This window comes from Agelaius tricolor, unplaced genomic scaffold (assembly GCF_023055355.1).
Source record: "Agelaius tricolor isolate 1412-34295 unplaced genomic scaffold, bAgeTri1.0.p SCAF_26, whole genome shotgun sequence".
NCBI classification, from domain to species: Eukaryota; Metazoa; Chordata; class Aves; order Passeriformes; family Icteridae; genus Agelaius; species Agelaius tricolor.
Genome location: NW_027269286.1, coordinates 1,213,713 through 1,229,808, shown reverse-complemented (window position 1 = coordinate 1,229,808; position 16,096 = coordinate 1,213,713). Strand labels below are relative to the sequence as shown.

The following is a 16,096-nucleotide window of genomic DNA, read 5'->3' as shown; positions in this document are numbered from 1 at the left end:
GTCTTTTTTGCATTTTAAGTAGATACAAGCATCCAAGAGAAAGTCAGAGCTTGCCATACAAGAGAACTATGAAACAACAGCTAAAAATAAGTATTCAGTGTATTTCTTGTTTTATGCAATGGGAAAATACATACATCCATTATAAGCACTAAAGGACACAAGAAACTTCAGAAGAGTTAGCTTGACAGCTCTAGAACATCTGAGTAGTAGGGGATGGGTCTGTACTGCCTCCAGTTCACATCTGCCTAGCACAGTTTGTACAAGTATAGGAAGATGATCTTGCTCTGGGGAAGCAGGTGCTGAGGAAAATTGCAAGATAAAAAGCTTAAACCCAGGAAGCAATCACTGATGTTGCTAGCTTGTTTCTCATGCTTCAGAGCAGCCCTACAAGCTGCTTCAAGGCCACTGGCTAAAATAAGTATCCACCTCAGTGATCAGAGCCGATTTGAGTCACTTGTAGAGCTGACAACAAGCAGGTATCACACAGACTGATCACACAGCCAGATTTCCCAGCAAGGCAGACAACCTTCTGCAGCTTAGCTATTCTGAACACAATCAAAGCATTCTCTCTAAATACCTAATTACCTTTCAGACATCCTTAACTCACCCCAGAGAAGAGGAAAACAAAGGCAGACCATAGCTTTTAAGCCAGTACTTTCCCATAAAGTATCACTTATCATAAGTTGCACTTATCCCTGTTAATCTTAAGGGAACAGTGGATCCACAATACATCTCCAGTTATAAGAACAGCTTACTCAAGACACCAGAGATGGCTAAAATATTGTTAGAAATTATTGGTTAAAAATGTTAACTACAACACAGAAAACCACTATCATGCAGCCAAGTCTCTTGAAAGTTGCAGCATGATATTATGGAGATTGCTAGAATAAGATTAGGGATGTTCATGTTTGTTCTAATACCAGTGTTAAAGACCTCTTGAACTGAACATCATGGGTTAAAGATAAAATCCTCAACACCTCGGTTCCAACCTCCTCCACTAGGAGTCCTGAGTGATCCCTCAAAGCTCCTTGGATGTGCTCAGCCTGCTGTTTCACAAGTAGGTTTTGTCCCAGTGAATTTTAACTGGGGGAAGATACTGTAACCTGCATAGAAGTCAATATTCAGCCTTTGAAACACACACGCTGATATTCAACAGACTGACCTTCACAGCAGAGATAACTGAACATGATCATCCTTGGCATTTCCAAAACTGCCACAGTTGAAGTATTTCCTGAACAAAAATAACCTCAAACAAACATACAAAAAAACCCAAAAAACAAACAAACAACAAAAAAACCCCAAAACAAAAACAAAAAAAAACCCCAACCTGAGATGAAGGACTACATTTTGTTCATCACGAAAAAGAGACCAGTGTGTTACAAGAGTTCTCTGCTGACTATTTCTGTACTACTTCATGAGATATGAGCTACAAGGATACCAGGGAAGGGGTTGCAGGAGCCCACACATAGTCCCACCCAGCAAATGGTACAAACAGATAACTAACAGAAATAACGACCAGGTAAAGGCTGGGGAAAGGGCAGGGGCAGATTAACACCCAGCAGGGAAACCTTTCCCGCTGACAAATGGTACAAGCAGATAACTCACAGAGATAACGACCAGGGAAAAGCTGGGGAAGGGGCAGGGGCAGATAAACAGTCTGCAAGGCAGGATATTTGCTTGCTGAAACTTGATAGGGCACATATTGCGTTAATCATAAGATTTTGGTAATTTTCCACGGAGAAGTCACCAAATAAAGACATAGGGTGAAGAAGACGCAGCTGAGGAAGACTCCGCAGCCTTTTATCACCGACCACCAGGAGACAGAAGGATGACCCTCTAGCAACAACCAGCGCAGGCGCAGAGAACTCCGAGATAACATGGACTCCTGAAGGATGGAGAGGATAAAAGGACTGAATCAGAAACTAGTTGGCGCGGCAGTAGGTGGAGCTGAGACTCCCCTGTCGCCCAGCGCTGAGCCTTTGCTTACGTAGTATAACTGCTTCAATAATTAATAAATTCTTTGATTGGAAATTGCTCGTTTTGAGTCAATTTTATAACACAACCAACTAAACAACCAAAAAAAAACCCCCCAAACAAAAAAAACCAAAAAAACAAAAAAACAAACAACAAAAAAAAACAAACAAAAAACCCAACAAAAACCCAAACAAACAACAACAACAAAAAAGTTTTATTTGTGGCCAAGGTCTACAAGGCGATGAAGGTCAAGAATTGAGACTGTCTTGGTTTAAGCTTTAATGCTCATTACCTTTTATTTCTTTTCCATGATATGGCTGTCTTCAAAAGGTCTGGTTCTGTTTCAAGGATCACACAAGGTTGTGAGCTTTATACCTCTTAGTTTCTCCACACAGCACAGGCACTACATCATTGAAAACTTAAAGCTTCCTTTTGGATCGCTTTCATCTCCCTCTTTATAAATCCATCTTCCAGTACACCTGATTTTCAGTACAACCTTTAGTACCCCTACATGTTTTTGCATCTGTATACAAGTACTTAATCTATTAAAACAGCATTATTTCACCTTCATTACCACTTTATGCCCAACTGTAATGTCTTTTATCACTTGATCTCAGGTATCATTTGCAGAGAACAGCCCACAAGGGGTAGGCCAGAGTTAAGTGTGATGATTCACATTGAAGGAGAGAGGAGATAGCACTCAGTTTTCACCTTGGAAGAGTCAAGGCTCACTCCTATAACAGCATTAAGTCTTTTTTCCTTGCTCTGAATAAGACAAATTCAACAAAAGGAAGTGAGATTAGAGCAGGAACTTTCAAAATGACATTATTACAGATCTCAGATGAGACCACTTCAAGATGAGTTTCTTGTATCTCACAAATTAAAATTTAATCCATCTTGCCCAAACTCCTTATTAGCATTCAGACTGCAGCATTATGTGATTCTTCATCTTAACTACTTTTTTTTACCCTTTCTAGCCTTGGATTGAAACAATATTTAAGTCAAAAGCTGAGTTGAAAAATAATTACAAAACAAGAAAGCAGATGAAGTACAGTCTTCACATATTATAAAAAACCAAAAGCCCCAGGTATATTTTATTTGTATATCAAAGAATTGAAGCTCTGAGAATGAGAAGTGAAACTGCTGCAATAGCCTTGCAGTTGTAAGTTAAATTTAAGAAAGTAAAACAGAAGAGAAGTGTAGCTTCTAGAAAGACTCCAGATGTTAAAACACTTAGTAAATTCAGACTCTCACTTTATTAGATGCACCAATCTATTGGCCCAGCAACATGAGGCATGACTGTGGTTATAGACTGTTTATAAGAACAAAAGCTCATCTCTTCCCCATTACTGCTGCAGCATGACCACACAAATCTTTAGTCTCCTGTAACACAAGGAAAACATTCCTGCACTTGAGACATTCATTTCTGCTTTGAAAATATCCAACACCACAGTTAGTTGCAGTTCAGTGAGTACAATTACTTACAGGCAGAATCTTGTTAATATGGGGTTTCAGAATATCTTATGTTCAGTCTGAAACACCAAACAAGCTGATACTCATAAGCTGGGCAGACTTAGCAACGCTTGCTCAGGGCACTCACCACTTCCTTGTGAAACAAGCAACCAAGAGTTGCCTGTTGTAGGTAGGTGCCACTGGCACAGCTTTGCACTGAGACACTCTTTAAAGAAGCTGACTGCAAGCAGGAGTGAAGTTCATGGCCTACCTTTAAGACATATGTCCACAAGCCATGAAATTCAGTGCATGAACAAAATCTATAGATTGAGGCCCCCACCACAAAATGAATGCCACAGACATGAGCATGGGATATGTGGTCACTTCACTGTCCATTATCATAGACATATCAAGACAAATTCACTCTACTGATTAGAAAGTGTTTGAAGCAAGAGACCAAGAACTAGACTGAAACTACAGCACAAGACTGTGCTAGACTGAAATGGAATACTCTCCTCCCTTAAAGGATTTTTACTTTGAGACAAGTGAAGCAGTCACAACCACTACCTCCACTTCAGAGAAATACAAGAATTTGCATTACTAGAAAGATCCATCAGGCTGCACAGGGAGGAATTAAGGGAAAGGAAGTCTTACATAAATTGAGGGAATGCCAAAGCTAAGAGCCTCATCACACACATATTGGCATAATCAGGTTTTAAATTAAAATAAGAGGCTTGTTATCTGCTACTTAATATGTCTGCTGAATTGCATCCTGGTGTCAAGCGTTAAACCTATTCTTGCTTGGAAACTCATAATGCACTGTACAGATCACTCTCTTAGGAAGCAGTAAGCCCTGGAAGTTTTAAACTCTTGCAGTACGAGCACACCTCATACTTACCTTACCATTTATATGAGTGGATTATAGCTCTCTACATGTTGACCAATACGACTAACTGATTTTTAAACTACTTTGGACAGGGGTGGTGTTTGAGAGTACAAGGTGGTGCCCTGTTTGGATGTTTGGGGTTTTTTTGAAGCATTACCTAACAAATACCTGACAGTGGGACACAAGACCATGTAGCAGCTCAGGCAAAGACAGCTAATAGCTCTGTCTCATTGCCCTCCCTTCACACATGATCACCAGTGCTCTAGTGACATGAGACTTCATCTCAGACAGGTTTGTTATAACAACACTCCATACTACAAGAATGACTCAGGAGCCATCCAGATCAACTCTGCCATTCCAGTACCTCATAGCTTTTGGCATTGCTCTCTAATGCAGTCTGTTCACCAGTGTATGAAAACCTCCTAATGCTCTGCCAGTCACAATCTCCCAACTCCCTGCAGGGCAAACCCCTATTTTGTTTCCATAAAGGGAAGTCTGACTTTTACCTCAACATTGATAATCTTCTACAAACATGTTCAGAGTTCAAAGACCAATTGCATGTGGATGTTCTTGGTCTGACACGGTAAACAAGTCACAGAAAATAACTTCTGTTCATGCCCACAGGATCTTATCTCATTGAAGAGAGAACAAACAGGACTACAGCAAATCAGCTGTGCCAACAGGGATTTCAGGTTGTGGTGGTTCAAGCTCGGCTTTATCCACACCAGCCAGCTTATAAGTGCTTACAGCTATTCAGTAAAAAACAAATCCCACCTCCCCCCAAAAAAAACAAAACAACAGAACAAAACATTCAAAAATTCATTCCACTCACTGTTACTGCAGGTATTAACTGAAGTCAGAAGATTCACAGAAGTAGAGTGTAATAAGACATTTATTAAAAGTGCTTTCAGTTATGTTAAGAGCTATAGTCTAATACCTATTTTTAAAAAGGCATCTCATTAAAAAATATTAGCTTAAAAACCATTCTGATCACTGTGGTTACAGACACATGACCCGCAGTGCTCTATGAAATGTTAGACCAGCTTTGTTGATTGGGACACAGTAATCTTCAAGTCCAGGATCCACAGTGTCTAGCTTAGAGGAAGAACTGCTGGGAGCTCCAGAAGAGACACCTGCAGGTACCTGGAATAGAAATGAAGTGACTACAGATATTGGCTTTAGATTTGTCAACTGAATTATCTATTGCACTGATTGTGCAATACATTGGTGAAGAGAAGCATCATCCTGCAACATTGCAAACAAAATTGTTATCCAATGCATCTGCATACTTATGGATTAATCACTTTTCTGGTCAGAAAGGTTTTCTCCTCAAGGAGCTGATGGAGGCTTCTGTTTCAGAACTAGATGCTGACAACTGTGAGAGAGCTACAACAGCCACAGCCCAAGCCGGAAAACCAGAGTCATCCTGTGCTTACAGCTATCCAAGACACTGGTATACTGGTTACTTACTTTGGGTGCTTATACTTCTGCTTAATAGCTTGCAGCTGGCAATGGGATGCATCAAGGCATGCTTTGTGCAGGTCAGTCAGGCAAGGCGCTATCTCGCTTAAGGAATATCCAGTAAATGCAGCAAGTGTTTCTGGCTGGTCAGAAGAGAAAAAACAGTGTTACTCTATTGTAGCCAGCAGCCATCTAGAAGATGGGTTTCCCACGGAAGCAGAAACTCTTTTCACTACATCAGAGCTCACTCTAGACTCTTTAAACATGAAAAAGATTCAATTGTATTGTGCCATCAGTTTCACTCTAGGTCTTCCTTGGTGCCATGAAGTCTGACAAGCTCCTTCTGCTCAAAGCATGTGCATCCATTACATCTCTTCTGGATCTTACTCTGCACTAAAGCTATTTCTCCGACATACAGCTGGAAGGTCTACCAAGGCTTGTGGTAAAGCAGCCACAATTACACAGCAGTATAGTCACTCAAGCAGACAGAATCAGTTCTCCCCTTTCTCCCAGAAAGACCCTGAATTTGGCATTGGGGTGTAATTTTGAACATTTGTGAGGCCTTTGGTACAGCCTTGATGTGAGCAAGACAGTAAAATGCCTTCCATTTCAGAGGAGAGGCATGATATTTCAGGTTTACTTAACCTTATTTAGTCATTTATCAGGTAGTCTCATTAACTCAAGAACAGCTACTCATTCTAGGATTTCAGCCTTCAGAACAATATACTTTGTAGGTACTTCTCCTCCTTCTCAGCTCAGTTCTAGCAATAACAAAATGATTGAGCTATTTATTAACTCACAGTTGCTGTTCTTACCCAGAAAGATCTGTTCACTGTATAGTTTGCTAAACAGTAGGCTGCTGCAGCAATTTGTGAAGGAAGATACTTCAGAAGAGGATCAACTTGGAGGAGACTCAGCTCTGCAAGATACTGAACAAGAAAATCCAAGTTTTTCAAAAAGAATCAACCTAATTGGTACAATCAGTCCAATACTGCAAGTATAAAATTTGTCAATAGCCTCAGTATGATGCACAAAAGCATAAACTATGTATTTAGTGAGAATAATTAGCATTCTAGTCCTGTTGATCTTACAGAAGATCCTTTATCATGTTTCAGGGGGGACAGAAAGACCAGATTTTGCCAAAGCCTAACCCATCTACTCTAATCCGAAGTTCTGGTACTCTAATCTGAAGTTCTGGTTCCATCATCAGATCTGACTTGTTTTTACAGGTAGAGACTCAGAAAAGTCAAGTTTCATAAAACTGATAGACACACTCTTCCTATGTGCTCAGGCTCTTGTCTATATCGATAAACACCTGGACATCAGGGATAAATGGACAGCTCTAAGAAGCACAATATGGGTTCTGTTGGAGTAGAGTCATTGTACAATCCTATACCCTTTGCAGAGAAGCAGCTAGTTAGATGTTTTATTGTAATTTTGTTGTTTCTAAGCATGGTTGCCTACTCCAGGCAACTCCTATGCAGCTATGCAGGTATATTCTGTGTCATTGTGGAGCAATATGCAGTAGCACCAAATCCAGGACAACCTTGCTACACAGGCATTTTTACCACCTCATTGCCTGGTCAGTGAATTATCCCTGACCAGACAAGACAGACCAAACCTAGGACTTCCATGAGGCATCTATCCAAAAGTCTCAGCACACAAGCCATCGCTATGAAACATGCAGTTTTAGGCCTGTTGCAGAGACTGCCTCCTGAAATGCAAGTAGTTCTCCTTTAAGGATCACTTCTTCCCCCTCAGTCCCAGAAGGCAGATAGACCATACCCTTGCAAAGTTCTCTGTCCTCATACAGATTCCACGTCTCTGAATATACTGAAGGAGGAACTGGTTGATGGTTGGGGCTGTTAGGTCAAAACCCAGCACTTTGAGAAGCAAATGTTCCATTCTTAGTAGCTGCTTCTTTGTGTAGGTATCATCTGTTATATAGACAAATTCATCTACATCTGGTGGGTAGATCTCTTCATACTTCCTGAAAAAGGGATACAGAAGCCACATTTTTCAGCTTTGAAGTTATATGAGAACATGACATTACTAAAACTTGTGGAAAGCTCTAATTTTACTTGTTCCTCCAGGCTAGCTTACAATTTAGTTTCAAACTTGGGCAAATATACTTAGAGGAACTTCGAGTCATCAGTCTAGAGACATACATTCACATCTTTAGCTCTTAACAGCTAACAGTGGGCAACTCTCAGTAACACAGCACACTCCAAACACCCATGCACCCGTAAGTTATGTTGCTTACTCTGTCTAGTTAGAGCAGTTAAAGGCCAACTGTAGATTGCAACTGAGTCCATTGCAGCCTTACAGGCAAGCAGTTTAACACTGTACTGCTTCTGCTACTGTGTTTATGGTTACAAGCTTGCCCCATTACAGTTTTTTCACATTCAACATTAAATGCTGCATTTTAATAGTACCAAAGGATTGGTAATCTTGAGACATCATGAAAAGCTACCTACTAATGCAACCGTCCTTCCTTCCTTCAAATTGCATTAGAAGACTAAGCCCAAAAATAGGCTTCAGATCACCAAGATTTTGGAGGATGAAACACTTACGCAGCCAGAAGAATTGCCGCTGTTCCCACAAGCTGTAACTTGCCTCTGAGAACAGACATACAGGAAAGAAACCTGTCCAGGAAGTTCACTGCCAAGTACAAAGTCTCTGTCCGAAGTTTATATTCTTCCCCTACTTCCACCAGCCAGTCTACCAGGATAGCACGCATTCCTGTTGTGATATCCGGCTGCTTCTTCATGTAGTAGGGCTTGGGCCTAAATCTTACCTGTTTGGAAAGAGTTGAAGAATCAGGATGATCACTCTGAAGAGAACCATGGATGGCTGAGCTGATGAATATTCTTTATACTTACACTAAAAAGAGCAGGGGTTGTCCCACTCTTAATAACTGTAAGTACTAACTGCAATTATTTTGCTAGTGGTAATTATTCCCAGCTAGTGGCACCTCTAGAATTTCTACACTGAAGAGACAGATTGAAGCTTCGGTGCTAGCAGGAGAATAGTAAAACACTTCCTGGACTATGGACAGCCTTTGCCATCAGTTGAGCCATTCAGAAAGACCTGAAAATGAACCAATCAGAATTTCCCCCTTCTTCCCATCAGGAGGCTGCACTTCACTGCTCTGACATAAGGAGGTAGGAAAACCTACTGCTATAGCCAGAGAGCTGTCAGTGAGATCCCATCAAACTCCTGTAGCATTATTACAGCATTCTATGCCCATTTGCAAGAATTCTTCCTACCAAACAAGTCAAGAGATGCTTCCATCATAGGAATTAACAGGGATGCATTAATCCAGAAAGAACTTATCCCTGACTATATGTTGCCTTTAGAAATTACTTTTACTATTTACTTTCTCTTTGTAGTTCAGTGGCAACCCTGGATCTTTGCAATATTGCAGCCTACCACAGATACCTATAAGCTTCTCACAGCAACTTACTTCTGCCTCTCGGAGGTACTGATGAATGTCTTCTGCATACTCTCCCACAGCCAGAGTTACAACATCTTCCATGTGATCCTCTGGCTGGGATTGGAAGGATGTGTCCACTACCATAGGAGAGCCTAACAGGTAATAGGAAGCAGCAAGACATTTGTATAATTAATCTCTTGACTTTCTCTTGCTAATTTTAGCTCAGAAGTATTGCCCCTCATGTAGGCACAATCGAAGTTAGCTTGCAGTGTTATTTGTTGTCACATAAGCTACTCACTAGCTTACAATTCACAACTCATAACCATCCTACATGTGGTTGTGCTACGGACACCATCTGAGTAGTAACAGGAGTTACCTGAACTCAGATTCAGCAGCCGGTGAATACTGGATGTCATTGCACTGGTATCCAGTTCACAGTGGCTTAATTCCAGCTCTTCAGACACTTGGCAGCTGTAGTTTTCTTTATCTTCTGAGTCATCTATGTAGATAGCAAAACCTTGCTTTGATGCAGCACTGATGATGCAGCTGGGCACTTCATCTTTTCTAGATGAAGTGATGTTGTTTTCAAAGCCAGGGAAGCGCTTGATAACAGCAGCACCCTGAAGCAGAGCACACAGTAACGCTGTGGGAGGGCAGCTCAGGAGGAAAACAGAGTGTGTCACTTGTTTTCAAAAAGAAAAGCACTTTCCTTATGTAACAGACACCAATAACAGAAGTTCATGAGAAAAGCCACCAACTAACATTTGATGCCTCTGAAGTTGGTGCCACTCGTTGCTGTCTTGCTGTGACTGACTCCTCACAGAAAGAATCAAGATTAGCAAAAGTCAGGAAACCAGGGGAGCAGCATCATACTCAGTGCCTCCCACCAAGGAGAACGTGGGTGCTGCTCATTTCCAATGGGGCTGGGAAGTGCAGTCTGATACACAGTTCTGGCAAGGAGCAGTTGCAAGTGCAGCAAGTTAACAAGTGCTCAAGCACTGCCACAGACTTAGGAACGACTGCACTGGCAAGAAGGCACTTCAAGCAGAGTTAAAAACGGAAGTTTGAATTTTTGAGCTTAAGCATCACAACCCCTAGGACTACGTGTGACCAGGTTTCACACCATCTACAATGTTTCACACCATCTACCAGTAATCCACCAGCTGAGTTAGGGGCTTTATACAGCCAAAACCAAGAAGAGTTTGTGTGCCCATACCAGCTGCTATTTTAGGTCAGAATAGTAACATTATCCCTGCCCCACCAGCAGACTCCAGGAGGGCTCAAGGGACAGAAAAACGACACGCCATTAACTTGAACTTCTTGAAGGCTCTGGCACCCTGGAGTGAGCACGGCTAGCCACACACCAATGAGAGCTTTGGGTCAGTTCACAGCCCTTCCTTGAACCACCCCCGACACTGTGCAGGGTAAGCGGCCGAGTAGTATCCCTTTCTTACAGGATTACTTATTTACGCAGAGTACTTCCACGGGGAAACACCCGCAGGGTGGGACTGTGCGGTTACTAGCAGGGTTTCTCGGGAAACTCACGCTTGAGAACTGGAGCCCGAGTCACCTTCTCACCCCGCCACGCCAGGTCATTGCCGGCAGCCTCGGGGCAGGTGCGTGCACCGCTCATGCCGGCGGCTGCCAGCCCGGGGCCGCGGAGCTCAGCCGGGCTCTGCGGGCAGGGGGGCGGCAGGGCTGCGGGCAGCGGGGCTCACCTGGCCGCCGGGCCGCTGCTGCTGCTGCCCGTTCTCCGTCAGCACCCCCAGCACGGCCCGGCCGCCGCTGCTGCGGAGGGCGGCGGGGCAGGACTCCCGCCGTCCCGCACGGCTCTTCTCTCCGGTGCGATGCATCGCCCCGACGTCGGTACCTTTCGGAGGAGCGAAAAAACCCACAGAAATAAAACGAAATCGCGGGGGGGAAAGAATAATGAAAAATCCTCCGAACGACCACAAATGCGCCCCTGGCAACCCCTTCCTCCCGCCCGCCCCGCAGGATGACCAGTGGCCCACCGCGCTGCCCGGCTCCGCTCGCCACCAGCCCACGGAAGGGTCCGGCCGCCCTGCGCCGCCCGCCGGCCCTGCGTAGGCGCGGCCGCTGGAGGCGGCGGCTGTTGGCCGGGGCCGGTTGGGAGCCCGGCGGCTCAACCCCCGGCGCGCCGCCCCGCCAGCCCCGCCGGCCGCGGGTCGCCATGGTGACCCCGGCAGGGCCCGGCCGCGCCGCCCGGCCCCGCGCGGGCCCCGCGCAGCCCCCGGGCCCGGAGCCGCCGCGGCCGCGCACCGGCTGCGCTCCGAACGCGCGGAGCGCAAGGATGGGATGTTGTGGAAAATGCATGTATTTTATGATTGGCTTTTCGCAAATATTAAAATGAATATTATATGTGTTGTGCTAGAAAGTAATGCTGTATTAATTCTCTTAAGTAGTGTGTTAAATATAGTTTTAGGTTATAAAAATGTTAAAATAGAAACTATGCTATGTCGGATACTTTTTTTAAAGAAAGGACTCGCAGCGAGATAGCAGCCACCGGACACCTAAATCTTTCAGAGAATAAGAATTTATTGCCCTCTTAGCAGAAGAAACGAACTTCTTCCCGCCTCAAAGGCACTGTTAGGATTCAGAGGAAGAAATTGACGGTGACCAGACAGAATTCTGTATTTGAATGGAATTTATGCATCATGTATGAAGTGTATAAATATGCAACAGGCTATTGCTTTTAAGGGTTAATCCTCTGTTAACGGATGTCCTTTTTTGGGCTCGTGCTGCCCAGAAAAAGGTACCCGGACATCTGTAATTCTTTGTCTCTATTGTTTCATATTGTCCTAATTCAATTTGTCCAAATTATTATTACTCTAATTGTATCATTATTTTTATAACCATTTTATTACTAAAACTTTTAAAATTTTAAAAACAAGTGATTGGTGTTTTTCACAGATGTGCAAGCAACAGCAGCAGCTCTGTGCGAACAGCTGGGCTTGGACTTTGATATCAAAGTCTGTTCTCCCTTTGTAAAGGATACACGAGAAAAAGGAGCTTTTAGTTCGTTTAAGGGTGAGTTTGACTCCTGTGATAAGTCCAAGCCGAGGGACAGCTAGGTGACGACCTGGCTGTGCTGTTGCACGGCTAAGCAGCGCTCAGCTGCCAGCACGGGAAACACAACGGTTCATTCAGTCAAACCAGCAAAGTTTGTCACCAGTGATGTGGATAGTGATACATGCAAATTGAGCACGTGTGGGAAGGCTGTGGCCATGCTAGGGAACATGATTAGATTTCTGAAATGATCTTGGCAAACTGGATAAATGTTCAGGAAAATCAGGATGCTTCTGAAGCACAAGTGCAAGGTCAGAGCCAGTGGATGCAGAAATGCAGGGTGAGGAACAGCCAGGTAGGGAGCAGCTCCCTGAAGAAGAATCAGGAGGTTACAGTGAACCTCAGCCTGAGCATGATCCACCAGGATCAATCATAGCTGTCTGAGTAGGAACAAACAGGAGTATAGCCTGTTTGAGCCCTCTGAAAGTTCATAGTGAAGACAAAGGAATGAGAACTACAGCAGCTGAAACCTCAGCATGAGATTCAGGTTAGATGCCAGAATCATGACACCCCAGAAGAGACAGCATGGGAAATTTCAGAATTTCCCTTGTTGCAGATTTGTAAGACCAAATTAAAGAGAATTTTGTTAAAACTGTCTGTGCGTTGGCAGTAATGATACTTGAGATGCTCTCCAGGGATTGGAGAAATGAAATGTAGAAGAGAGAAATGAAATGAAATGTAGAAGCTATGATCCAAAATTCTGATATATCAAGCAGGGTTTTATGCCAGAATTGTTTTTTGTAGTTCTTTTGATCCAATCCGCATTAAAGGGCTGTATTTTTTCTTCACACTCTTCTTACATTTATTTTTTAACCAACTCACTCTGAACCCCCAAAAAGATTTTATCATAAGGAGCAAGTGGTATATCTGAGGGTGAAAAATGTTACCTGATCCATTGTTCATGACATACTACTTTTCCTTTTGGATGGAAGGGGCTCCATGTCCTTGCAGCAACAGGGTTGTAAGCAGGTAGTTACTGTAGTGGATCTGTCACAGCTACAGGTGTGGGCAAAGGCAAGTCAGGGAAACAGAAGGTTATGTTGTATATCCATGCTCTTCTCTTTCTTTAATTTCTAACCCCCAGGTTTGCACAAGGACACTTCACTTGGGGGCAGTTATTTAAACATTTTCATGCCAAGTTTTAATTTCTGAAAAGAAATTGGTCTAGGCTAATATTTTATTTCAGCCTTTGAAATAAAATATTAGCCTAAGTTGAACTTTAAACACTCCTTACTCTCTTGTTTTGATGGGATGACCAAATTCATCTTCAGTCTCTAAGCATTCTTTGTATCCAAGTGCCCATGATATCTTTATTCCATTTAGACATAACTTAGGAATCTCAGCTAGCCAACAGATGACTTATTCATACTTTTATATATGAGCAGCATATGGCTATCCTAACTAGTCATATTGTGCATTAATGTAGCTGAAACCCCTCTCAAATGCTTTTAATGAGGTTATCTAAGCTCCAGTTTCTCAGGGACTCTTTGAAACAGCCCAGTATGGATTAGTACCTGAGGGAGGCCAGTGAGATTTGCCAGCCACTACATAATTGTAGCAGCAAATCAAATAAAGCTTTGGGCCATTAGTCATTTGCTTCTGAGCTTCCCTTTGTGTTCGAGAGGAAGCTGAACCCTTCCTGAGTGGACTCCTAGGGCTTCTTGCAGTAATCACTGTCTTACCGATGATTTCTAGGAAGAGAGAGAAGTCAGAGCAATTCCTGACCTGGCAGGGATGTTTCCTTCCTCTGTACCTCTGGAAAAGACAGTGTTAAAGCACTTTGTCTCTTGTCTTGTCTGTCTTTCGTAGTTTCTTAGATCATTCTCCTTCTTGCAGTCTTTGCTTCAAATGTCCAGCTTTGGTGCCTTTTTCAGCTAAAGGGTCTTATTCCATGCTGTGGGAGAGCCACTGGTTCCTGCTTTTTCTCTGAAAATCACTGTTAATTCCCGGTTTTTACACAGCAAGCTCTGCACAGGCTTCAGTTCACAATCTGGGGCATGGATCCCTCTGCCCACAAATTAAATCACTGTCAGCTGTCCCCTTCTCTCTTCACCCTTTGAAGTATTTTCGGGTCCCTAGCGTGCTTTAATCCCTGGGTTTTCAGCTTGGCCTAAATAGTTATTGGCCTGCAGCCTGGGAATAGCATCTTCACTGATAATAAAACAGTCATAGTCTTACAATTAAGTGCAAGTATAAGATGAGAAGCAGTTCATGGAAGACTGTTGCAACTTTCCAGTCTTGCTCCTCTAAGTCTCACATTGAATTACAACATGGCACTCATATAGGAAAACCCATTCAGGAAGGTTAGACACAGTTACAATGACTTTGGCCAGGTCACATTCAATATTTGGCAAGTCTTTCCAGACCAATGCATTAAGCAGTTGTTCCATGTGTGGCATAGACTCTTCTGAGGTCAGCTTTATGGCAGAGCAACAGTAGAAATCCCCTGAATAGCAAATTGGATGCACAGCTGCATAACATCCTAGGAAATGTGCTGTGGGAGCAGTCTTAGAGTCAGAAAGTTTCTAAAAAGAATTATGAAATCTCCTTGACATTAAGAGCAGTGTCTGAAGTCAGTGACCTGCAAGGTCCCATCAGGACTTTGTTGGATGGTCTTAAAGTACCAAAGAAGTAGAAAACATGACTTCTTTCACATGGCTATGATTCCTTGGGTTGTGAATAGTCCCCTGGTTGCAGTGTGTTCCAATTATCCTACCATGTGAAATTAATTTCACATTACTTAAGAATACATAGACTGTATCTTGAGTTTTGGTGTTTTTCTGAACCACCAAAATCATAAAAATGGTCAAGAAGTAAGACATAGGTGCAGGGCTCAGGAGTTGCTGCCCAAGGCATACAGACAAGACTAAGACATAGTTTGAACCACCAACTCTCCACATACGGAGTGATAGATCACTTAGCACTGTCTGTACTGGGCATTTGAACTATGTCCCAGAAAGAGCCATAAACATCTTGTTCCCTCTACATCTTGCTTCTGTATTCTGTGCTTGCAGTTGTGTTGTACATGGTGTGGTTGATGCTGTGAGAAGCCTGATGCACTCTGCATCTTTATTATCCCAGTAGGTTGCCTAAGCTTGGAGCACAGCCTGCCTGCAAATCCCATTGCTCTCATGCTAGATAATACAGGGACCCTCCAGAAACAAGCCTTTGCCACTCTGTCTATGTGTGATAATAGGCAGAGCTCACTTCAGGGAGCAGTGGGACCTACCAGAGTGACACAGAGCACCAGCTGATGCCCACAGCAGGGAAGCAAGGCATAAAGCCTTGAACAGCTGCAAGATTTTCCGCTTTGGGGCTGTAGCAATCCTAACCAGAAGACTGTTGTGCATCACAGAGGAATGTCAACTCAAGCAGGCTGTGCTGCCCTGTGCTGCATATGCACCTTGTCCTTCAGGATAAACTCAGCAGGGTGATGGTAACAGAGGAGCCCACAGGCAGCTCCCACACTCTGTTTCCAATTACACCACCTGTGTGGCCTTGGCATTATCTTAAAGAAGCACAGCGAGTTCTCATGTGAACATACAGTTGGTTGACAACAGATATAATGAATACATTATTTTTTCTCAGAAAATTCTATAAGAGATCTCAAAACCAAAGTGTTAGGGAAATTTTCTACAGGATAGGGTCTGTACCATATGCTCTGAGTAGAGGTCTGTGAGATGCTGCATGGCTCAGGGCTCCCACCATCTGAAGGGATGTAAAATGACATATATTCTTCCTGTTTCTTGTGTTAGCTCCAGAAAATGGTGTTTTTAGCAATAGCTTATGAAGTCTGAGTG

The 16,096-nt window shown here is 43.2% G+C and overlaps 1 protein-coding gene across 1 annotated transcript; it reads right to left on the bottom strand.

Moving 5' to 3' along the window:
• Nucleotides 1-5,186: 5,186 nt before the first annotated feature.
• CCNA1 (cyclin A1) lies at nt 5,187-11,521 on the bottom strand. The gene is made up of 9 exons (XM_071448314.1): nt 11,222-11,521; nt 10,928-11,079; nt 9,586-9,829; nt 9,240-9,361; nt 8,347-8,570; nt 7,559-7,763; nt 6,589-6,702; nt 5,783-5,916; nt 5,187-5,455 (listed from the first exon to the last, which is right to left on the bottom strand). The coding sequence occupies exons 1-9, from the start codon at nt 11,400-11,402 to the stop codon at nt 5,404-5,406; spliced, it is 1,428 nt and encodes a 475-aa protein (XP_071304415.1). The 5' UTR covers nt 11,403-11,521; the 3' UTR covers nt 5,187-5,403.
• Between the last annotated feature and the right edge of the window lie 4,575 nt (nt 11,522-16,096).

Excerpts from the sequence above, each read along its gene's own strand:
- CCNA1 (XM_071448314.1), bottom strand. The coding sequence starts at position 11,402 with ATGGCGACCCGCGGCCGGCGGGGCTGGCGGGGCGGCGCGCCGGGGGTT. Across the intron at positions 7,764-8,346 it reads GCGGCAATTCTTCTGGCTGC|GAAGTATGAAGAGATCTACC; the intron begins GTAAGTGTTTCA and ends TCCCTTTTTCAG. Across the intron at positions 5,456-5,782 it reads CAGAAGTATAAGCACCCAAA|GTACCTGCAGGTGTCTCTTC; the intron begins GTAAGTAACCAG and ends TTTCTATTCCAG.